The 10,376-nt window shown below is 37.8% G+C and overlaps 1 protein-coding gene across 3 annotated transcripts in view; it reads left to right on the plus strand.

Moving 5' to 3' along the window:
• The window catches only part of ACSL1 (acyl-CoA synthetase long chain family member 1), a 37,904-nt gene extending 28,612 nt beyond the window's left edge, over positions 1-9,292 (plus strand). For all 3 annotated transcript variants that reach the window (XM_030271250.4, XM_030271252.4, XM_030271251.4), the window contains exons 13-21: positions 897-1,031; positions 1,772-1,867; positions 2,888-2,960; positions 3,620-3,708; positions 6,045-6,161; positions 6,521-6,664; positions 7,188-7,289; positions 7,391-7,462; positions 7,661-9,292. In XM_030271250.4, coding sequence (XP_030127110.3) covers positions 897-1,031; positions 1,772-1,867; positions 2,888-2,960; positions 3,620-3,708; positions 6,045-6,161; positions 6,521-6,664; positions 7,188-7,289; positions 7,391-7,462; positions 7,661-7,801 — 969 coding nt within the window. In that variant the 3' untranslated portion in view covers positions 7,802-9,292. The remainder of the gene's footprint in view (positions 1-896; positions 1,032-1,771; positions 1,868-2,887; positions 2,961-3,619; positions 3,709-6,044; positions 6,162-6,520; positions 6,665-7,187; positions 7,290-7,390; positions 7,463-7,660) is intronic.
• The last annotated feature ends 1,084 nt before the right edge of the window (positions 9,293-10,376 follow it).

Genomic DNA, 10,376 nt, shown 5'->3' on the forward strand with positions numbered 1-10,376 from the left:
CTAGAGAAACACCAAGAAACACAAGGTTCTGTTTGGCTCAGGAACAAATAGTGCAACTGGAATCCATTTGGAGGTGAGGACAACCTGAGACCAGCTTCTAGTACTTCAAATGTAGCTCCTTATTCTGCTCAAACATTCTCTACTGGAATTGGAGAAGCAAAAAGCTTCGGACTTTATTCTCATTATTTCCTCTTGCTTCTTTAGTCTGGTGCCCAGAGGCTTCCACTGTTTCAGCCTCACCCACCCTTGCAGTAATCTTAACAAATGAAGCCAGCAAGCTGGGGAACTGGCATGGCAGGGGGGCATAATGCTGCAGTCTGCATGCTTTCAGTCATAATACCGAGTCTCCTCTTGCCAAATGATTACACTAATGTGTGGGTTACTGTTGAGTCTGCTCTCTGGCTTCCTAAGAACAACTAGAAGGAGCCTTTGAAATCTGATCTAAAGTGCAAGTTTGTATATGCAAGACAAATCTCCGTTTGGTGTTTCTGAAGCAACCTGCATATCCTCACAACACCCTGTGTTACATTATGTATTATGATAGGGTTCTTTTCAGCAAATGCTGAGGATTATGGTCAATTTGAATTTTGATGATACTAGAATAGAGAAGTAAACCATCCATTTTCATTCATACATTTTAATGAAGAAATTATGCTTTGAAACAATATCACACAGTTTAATGGATATCAAGAATTAGTTAAGTGCTGATTTCAACTCCTGAACTGAGGTCAAAATAAAAATGCACAAATATTTCGTACTAGAATTAAGATGCCTATCAATAAAAGTTGTTTTAATTTATTTGGTTTTCACTGTGAAGAGTCTGTATGCATGCATATGTAAGAAAAAGGGAATAGTGGTCTATGAGGATTCTAACCATAGTTCATCTTTCTTAATAGATTTTTGGGCAGGCAGATACTTCATTAAAGAGGTGGCTGCTGGACTTTGCTTCCAAGAGGAAAGAAGCAGAACTCAGAAGTGGTATAGTTAGAAATAACAGTTTCTGGGATAAAGTCATCTTCCGTAAAATACAGGTATGCTTGAAAGCCTCCAAGTTAAACTTTGCAAGTGTTGGATTTCATTCGAATAGTTAAAATCTCCTATGGCTTCTTCACTGAGTTAAGACTACCTGTCTACTCAGAGTTAAAAATCAGAGCTGTCTTTTTTATTTTCTACCTCATTTGTTCAATTCCCTTAGTTGTCATAGTATCAGCTAACTGTATTAAGGAAGTCACTGTGAATCAGTTTGGTGCTTTTCTCTTACCACTTTGAAAGCAAACTTTGTCCTTCTGAAGGAAGAATGCTAAGTATGACATAGTGCCATCTGTAGCTCCCACTGTCTTCTCCCTGTTGGTCACTAGTAAGTCATGCCTGCTATTATATCTGACACTCACTTGCTATGGCCTTAACCTTGGCTGTAAGACATGCCTATGTTGCTGCTTTTTATGTCATTCAGGATGTATTAGAATCAGATACAAGGCAGTTAAATATAAAGCCATCACCATACGGCCATGGTTTAAGCTCTTTTTTTGCAGAGTCTGCATTGCAGTGGCACCAAGTACAGCTACTGTATGTTTGAGGTTCCGTATCTTCCAGCCATTAATGAGACTAGAAACACTTCAAGAAAAACAGCTTGCAATAGAAGACTAAACTTTTACCCTAACATTTGTGGGTGGGACTGTAGGTGAACAGTGGCTAAGGGTGTCATATAAGATGACTCTGGAAATATTTCTAAAATGCTTTTGGTGTCCACAGTATCTTGTGTTTATTGTAGGCAAGTCTGGGAGGAAGAGTAAAGCTGATGATTACAGGAGCAGCACCTGTGTCTGCAAGTGTACTGACCTTCCTGAGAACAGCTCTTGGCTGTCAGGTGAGTTGCCTGGCCTTAGTCCTAAACCCTAAATATTTTAATACCTGGCTTCAGCTTTGTTAGAGCTTTTCTAGTAGTCTGATTATATGGATGATTCTTTCGAGTATTCTTGGAGACTATATAAGTGCATGCTCTTTTCCTGGCTTTCTGTCAGTCCCCTGCAATTTCTATGTTCATCCCAAAGTCTTTTCACTGAAGTAACCAACTGACCTGTCTTAGAGGAAAGATTTTTTTTCATGGGCTGCAGAAAGCAATAAATTGCCTATTTTATTTAATTTTAATTACAAATACTTCTGTTTGCCTTGCTGACAGAAGTATTTGTAACTACTGCAGAAAATCTAATAATCAATGTGATAGTATTGTAGTATTGCTGTTTTGAAGATGAGGCTGGGGTGAATCAAATTGCACACATTCCATTTATTTTCAGAGCCTCCTCAAAGTATATGCTTTAGGAGGTAAAATTTGGACAGTGACGTCATAGAATAGAACAAATGTGTTGAAATTAAATAAGTTTCAAGGATAGAAAGCAAAAATGATCTAAAATATCAAGCTTCCATAATTTCCAGAAGTTTTTCAGTGGTGTACTGGTGTAACAATGCATTTTGCATAGAAAAGGAAAGCCTGTCATGTGTATAGCAATCACAGAGCTGTCATGAGGCATAGGGATTCCATTTCTGGCTGTCTCAGACAAACCTATTTTTAAGTTATGTGAATGAAGTCACTGCTAGTGTTATGTTTGTAATTTTTCTTGCTTCCTCTACTGTTTTCTGTTTTAATCTAAACAGGTGTCAGGTGAAACCGAGCAAAACTTTTGAGTAAATATTGGAACTGAAGGTGTAATATTAGCACCTAAAATTTTGTCTTAATATTTCAGGGTTTTCTTAGAAGATACTGAGGGTTTTGGTACACTCAAATTTAAACAATTAGAAGAAAAGAAACAAAATATTAATTGCATTTTAATGAAGAAACTTGGTGTTGAAAAGTAATGGTCTTAGATTATATTTTGATTTCACCTTTTAGTTCTATGAAGGTTATGGACAGACTGAATGCACAGCTGGATGTTCCCTGTCATTGCCTGGTGACTGGACTGCAGGTATAATGTTCGGCTATCTACCTGTCTGTTAAATTTTAGGATTGCTGAAATTTTTAGAGGTCCCTAATCACTTTATTTAATCTTCAGTAACACCCATCATGAAGGATAATATTGGATGAGTGAAATAAAAAAATTTTGAAGAGATCCCTTGACATTGCTACCCCTAAATAGCTATGAATATTCAGTAATTCAAACTTCTAATAGGATTTGTTCTTGTAAGTTGAAGTAGCTTTATAAGAAGGAAGGTCATAGTACTAACCCTTTTAGTTTCTATCAAACACAAATCTTCTGTGTATAAAGGCAGTACTGGAAATATAAATGGCATTTTTTGGTGTTTGGAATCAAGAGTTTGCACTTCCCTCAGCTGTTACATCTCTAGCTCCCCAACTGAAATAATATTGCTAATGGAAACTATAGTGGGACTTCTGCTGCTTAAATATGTCTGTAGAGTGAGGATCCTGATTGTAAGAGAAGTCAAGCTTGAATACATGGTTCAGCTTGTAACATTCTTAGGGATATCTGAGAATTTAATGCTTCAGTCCTGGCAAATTTAAGCTACCAGAAATCATTTCCATCTTTCTTCAGTGTGTGAGCAGCTAATTTTTTTCAGAATCTGACTAAAAAGCATCAGGCTATTGAAGTGTTACTCTATTTAATAGGTCATGTTGGAGCACCAATGCCATGCAATGCCATCAAGCTTGTTGATGTACAAGAAATGAATTACTTGGCTGCCAAAGGAGAGGGTGAGGTAAGTAATTTCAGAAAGGCAATATGAGCCTCTTGGGAAATTTTGGAAAATGGTTTTTTTTGTTCCTGAAAAAACTGAGTTTAGTGAAAGTGCTAAATATGGCTTGCTACCTAAAATCTAAGATGCTGCATGCCATACCAGTTAATGATTCACAGAAGCAAATCAGGAAATTATATGGGATATACTAGTAATGTATATTACATACTAATGTTATCCCACAGGTTAACAGATGGTTTTATGACCATACATAAGGCTGTATGACCAAGGCAACATCTTCCAGCTGTGGAACAGCTGGGAAGTGTGGCCAGCTCATACTGCAGCTACTCTTCAGCAGAATGCTGGCAGAGGGCTTCCCTCCCTCCCTACTGCCAAGGGCCAGAGAACAGCTGATGCATATAGCCAGTTACCCAGCTAGTGATGTGTGAGATGAGGTAATTTAAAGTGGCTGTGAGCTTATGAGAAATGGAGATCAAGTGCCATGAAGGTTGCTGATGATTTATCATGCCTGCCTGCACATTCTTAACTCTTTTTATGCAGTCTGCACAAATTGAACATGTATATTTTACAAATTGCATTTCGAGGACTCGGCTTTTTATGTGATGCTATATGCTGTCTTTTAAAATATTTTTTCAAAGTGAAGTGTATACAGATTTAACTTTGTGTATACTTTGAACACATGTTCATGTAGTAATTTATTTTCCCCAAGCCTCAAAAGCAGATTAACTGTGGTGTCTTTCATATGCTTTCAAGAGGCTGTGGGGCAGCTGGGGGAGTGAGAAATTAAAAGTAGCTTAAGCAAGTAACTAATTTTTGGCTATAAAGGATTTATAATATTTATTTGTTTTGGTTGTAATTTGTATGAGACTGGAAACAAATAATTGAGCTTTAACACCCACAAATACTGAAGGATTTAATTGGTCTTGGTGGTGGGAAACTGCTTCCATGTGAAGAACAGCGTCAAAATTCTTCTGTCTTGCATATGATTCCAGCAAGTTTGCTTCTCGTTCAGTATGTTCTTAGACCTTGGTTTGATAGAGGAGCCAAGTATAAATTCTTATAATGAGAAATAGTTAAATAGTTTTAAAAAAAATTCCTAAAAGTGTTTTGCTTTCACTTAATGTGAAAGTTTGCTGCATTAGTAGTTACTTCGCACTTGAATAAAAATGGTAGCCCCTTAATAAATCAGGTGCCATCTTAGTCTTTCAAGCCGAACCTCCTCAGTATAAACTATTCTAAATGTAACAAAAAGTATTGTAAGTTGCTTCACAGAACTCAAAGCTCATGGCTATTGAATTGGCTCTCCTTACCCATTTGCCTAAAATAAATATTCTTCCTTATTTTCTGCTTTTCATCTGGGTTAAATATTTCTAGTCCTGTTCTCTGAGAGTAAGCTTGCAATATTCTATGCTCTGTCAGCCTTGATTTTCACTTTTGCCAGTCAAGAAGAATGAATTTGTGAATAGAACTATATATGTGCATATGCAGATGAGGTCTCAGTGCCAGCTAGCAGGATACAGATAAGTGGTTGGCTCTCTCTACTGGGAAAAGCTGTGACCTACTGCCTTCCTGTGATCTTAGGAGCTGTGAAAAATTAATGTTTGATGGGTCAGTCTTTGACTTGACTGGGACATGTAGACTTTTCTTTTATTTGTATCCTTCCAGATAAAGTCTATTTTAGAACGGAAATTACTTGCTTTGTAAAATATGACTTTATTTTGGTCCTGAGTTTGGTACTGTCTCCTTGATCTCGTCAGAACCCTCACTAACACTCTGATCTCACTCCTATTGACAACACCTCATGTTCATTGTATTGTAGTTCACCAGCATGCTGGGTAGGCACTGAAAGCTTTTCAAGAATTGATTGCTGAACTGCATTAGTAATTCCTTCTAGCCTAATTTTTGGACAACAGATGTGCCATCTGCTTGATATACAACTGGTTTTTTCTCCACTAGTTCTAGCACAATGCCCCTGCTGTTTACCAAAGCTGAAATGAACATGTTGCCAGGCTGAGAGATGGTATTTCTGGATCTAGCAGAATTTTTTCACATAAATAAAACCAAATTTCTTCTGATAGGTCCCAGTTATTCAAATAGTGGGTAGGAACACTATTCTAGACTGGAAGATATTAAATCCATCCAATTGCTTCTTATTGTATTTCATACCAGTGGAAAAAGTTAGGTCTCCAAAACCCATGAGTAGAAGTTCCTGTACACACACAAACTTTCTCTTGTCTTTTTAATGGGCATTAAGAACCATTGGAGAAAGCATTTGTTGATAGCAGTGATTGCTAACTTTTCCTTCATTGTAGCATATATTAACAAATGGCTCTTTTCAGGTTTGTATTAAAGGGATAAATGTGTTTCGTGGCTATTTGAAGGATCCAGAAAAAACAGCAGAGGCTCTGGACAAAGATGGCTGGCTTCACACAGGAGATATTGGGAAATGGCTACCAGTAAGTTAACTTACATAGCTGGAATGATACTTTTAGAGTTACTGGCAGAAATTTAGTAAATGGATTAGAAAACTTTTGGTATTGAACAGAATTAGTTTGGTGAAATACAAGAATTTGTGGATCATCACTGTTGTAACTGAATCTGTGTGCCTGGGCCTAAAAAAGTATTGACAGTGCCAGTGCTGAGGCTTCCCCCAGTTTAGTGTTAGAAGAAAATAGGTTATGTATCCATCTAATCTAGTTTGGCAGTTCTCTGGCTCTAGCACAGTTTTACTGTGCCAGGGTGGCATGCCTAAGGTGTGTAGATTGGTTTTTCACTTGAAGTGCCTCCTCTGAGTGAAAGTTATTTCTGTCAACAGAATGGTACATTGAAGATCATTGACCGGAAAAAACACATATTTAAACTAGCCCAGGGAGAGTACATAGCACCAGAGAAAATAGAGAATGTGTACCTGAGATGTGAAGCTGTTTCACAGGTGTTTGTCCATGGAGAGAGTTTGCAGGTAAGCATTTTTCAGGTAATATTAAATATTAATGCAAAAGGAGACTGTTGAAAAGTCTTCTTTTCTTCCTTCCCCTCACCCCAAACTTTGGGACTGAAATTTAAATTTTTATTGTAGACTATTATCGTTATGCATTTCGGTTCTGATTGAATTCCAGCAGTTACATAGCATGTTTCTGGATTTAGCTTCACACCAGATAGTGGAACTGAACTAATTTGTGTATTAATGACTGTATATAAATTGCTAACAGTGTGCAATGGGAAAAACCCAAAAAAGCAAACAAAAACCACAACAGAAAAACCCATGCACACCAATCAAGAGCCTGGATATCTTGGGGGTTTTCAAGTGTAAAAAAAAATGTGGATTTTCATTGTGTCAGTTCAGCTGTACTGAACTGCACTTTGTGTTCAGGCAGGCATCAGAGAAAGCTGCTGACTTTACAGCAGGATCAGAAATGCTCCCCAAATGTGTAAGAACTAAACTGCTGACTTAGAATTTTCGTCAATTTTCTCTTTTTTTTTAGGCTTTTTTAGTAGGTGTTGTGGTACCTGATCCTGATACTCTGCTTAGCTGGGCCAAGAAAAAGGGATTTGAAGGCTCCTATCAAGAGCTATGCAGAAACAAGGTAAGGCATATCCAACTGAGCAGTTAGCTGTTCTGCATCTACTTCTTCAAGTTGCTGCTTATGGAAGCATGAAGCTATACAACATATTTCTGTATCCACAGGATGTAAAAAAATACATTCTGGAGGACATGGTGAGAATTGGGAAAGAATCTGGTTTGAAGTCATTTGAACAGGTATGATGCTTATGAGAATGAAATACCTAATTCTTTAAACTTCTCAACACTAATATGATCTGATTCTCCAAAAATTCTGCTTTTAAGTTGTGTCTGGAAAATTTTTCAAGTGACAAGCTTCAAGATGTCTGGGCAAGTTTTTAATAGTCTTTTGTATTTCAAGGAATACAGCTTGGCTAGTAACTTTTTATTTTCCAGGTGAAAGACATTGTCCTGTGCGCTGAAATGTTTTCAATTGAAAATGGCCTGTTGACACCCACACTGAAGGCGAAGAGACCAGAGCTGCGAAAATACTTCCAGTCACAGATAGATGAACTCTATGCTAATGCCAAAATGTAACTTCAAACAGAATGAGCAGAGTGGCACACGTCTGTCTACTGTTAGCCTTCATATCTGTATTTTGACTACAGCAAAAATAGGGAAGGAAACTGTGCAATCATTAACTTGTACAAAAATGGGTACTTGCCATAGGAACATTGAAGAAATGGAACACTGCCTTACTGTCAAGTCGTGTTGCATACTGTTTTTATGGTGACCTACAATTTCCTAAAAGAGCCTTAACTATAAATGCTAACTATACTTAAGTTATTTAATTTTTCCTTGGTCAAAAATGGGACTCACCTTCACCAAGGAGCTAAGGTTTTATTGCCAGCATGTTTGCTGTCTGCAGTGTGTTTTGTAGTTGTCAATTCCACAAAGGATTTGGCAGTTTTGAAAATGCCTCTAAGTATCTTGCATCCTCAGAAAAATTACTTAAGGTGTTCAGAAAAACCCCACCACCCACCCACCAAAAGACCAAACCCTTACAGTTTGCATGGCTGGTATCACATCTTTGTTGGTCCCAGTATTAACTGGGACAAGGCATCTGAGCTCTATCTCCCCTCTATATCTACAGCCAATTATGGGATGTACTTCTATAAGGTAGCAGTCAGCACTCCACACAAAGAAGACTGATGAATAGAAGTTCCTCAGAGTCTGCATATGGTGGTTCTGCACTGTGTGGATGCAGTTCATTCAGCAAGTGTAACCTCTGCTACATTAGCATCATCCTGGAGTGGTGCCAGCCCTGCAAATGAGCAGATCCCAACTCTGGCAAGAACACTAGAGACCTAAAAACCAAATCAGAAGGATGGGCTATGCTAACAGTCAGGGTAAACATTGCACCTGTACCAGACACTTGTTTCCCTGCAATGAACTTGTATTTAAAATGTGTTTTATGAAAATGTGCCAGGCCCTCTGTAAGTGGAAGAGCTTCTGACATAACCTGTTTTCCGTGCTGTATGTATGAGCCACTGAGTATTCGTCACTGAATAGCAAAATAGGTCAGGTAGAATGTTTTTGCCTGATGCTTTGCAGCAATTGGAATGATTTATACATGCCAACAGAACTGTGTGTTGGCCCAGGATAGGTATTTGTTCAGGGATAAGTACCTAATTCCCAGATAAATTGCAAAATAATAACTAGTTATTTTCTTTTGTTTGAAAAATCAGCAGAAATAAGCCTTATTACAGCATAAGTCTTTTGTTATCCTCAACAGAGTTGGTTTTGCATTAACATTCATTGCTGTTTTTTGAAAACATGGATATATGTAAAATACAAGCACAACAAGGTTTGCACTAAGATTTGTGTGTGATTGTAATGCACTACTCTGTAGCATAATTTCATATGTGTATACAATTCAGGTACACAAATCCAAGTCAACTGTTAGAGCAGTAGTTTTACATTGAAATTCAGATGTTTGCTTAGTGTTGGCTATTTCTATGTTTTATAAAAACCAAAACAATTTTCAAAACCAATGAAGGAAACCAAAATAAATATTTCTGCATTTCAGTGCTGTGATGTGTTTGTTTATCAAGGAAATATGCTGCTGACTAGCAAGCCCAGGTGTAATATACTAACTGACAAGCTGTAAAACTCCACTGGTACGGACATACTAAATACAGTGTAAAGGCTGGTTGTTTACACTTTTGCATTTGGAAAGTGACTTTTTATGTTCAAGATGTTGGCCAATATTTGTAAGAAAAGGATGGTGTTGTCATTTGCTCTTTCAGTACATTACTAAACAAACAAGTCTTTACTTTTATTTTTGTATTTTTTCCTGGCAGTTGTGTTCTTACCATTGCCTCAAATGACTTAAGTGAAAAGTGGAATTTTCTGAAACTGTGCCTGGGTGGTAGTGGGTTTCCTTATTCCTGCCCTCATACCATGCATTTGGCTTAAATCAGGGATGGAGTTACCAGACCAGGGGAGAAGAAGCACCACCACCTGGACGCTATTTGAAGCTCCATGTGAACATAGATGTCAGTGCAAGATGCTAAGCAAACTTCTGGTTCTACTCACTGCAGAGTTTCTCCTCTTAAGTAATTTTGCATGTTCCTTTATACATTTCTTCCATAGTGAAAGAAACCTAAACCAAATTTGTCACTTATTCAGTAACATACTCAAATCTGTGTGTATGCTGCTTGAAAAGGCAGGGAAGTGTCACCACACGGCTCCTACTAGAGATAGCTGAGAGATGGATGAAACTGGATCCAGGGTCTATATTCTTAACATTCTATTGAAGAAACCTTTCAGGAAAGCAATCTATTGCTACAGAAACAAATTTGTACTGTATTATTTGTGGCTCATGGGGCTAGGTGCTGTAGCCAGCAAAATAGAAGTCTAAAGAGAGCTTACCACCTCTTAAGCCTAAAGTGTCTATTTCACTTTTGTAGTTTATTTGGCTAAAGCCAAAGGGCTGTGTGTGGGTGTCAGTGTCACTCACCACTGCCAGTGATTAAAGAGGTGTGGCAGTCCCTCCAAATGACGGGGCTTGACAAATTGCTAAGTCTCCTCTTAACAATTGCCAGAGATGGAATTTTAAGTTGTCAAGCTAAAGCTTTTTTTTTTTTTTTTTTGGTGCTGCTTAAATTAA

Source organism: Taeniopygia guttata, chromosome 4, assembly GCF_048771995.1.
Source record: "Taeniopygia guttata chromosome 4, bTaeGut7.mat, whole genome shotgun sequence".
NCBI classification, from domain to species: Eukaryota; Metazoa; Chordata; class Aves; order Passeriformes; family Estrildidae; genus Taeniopygia; species Taeniopygia guttata.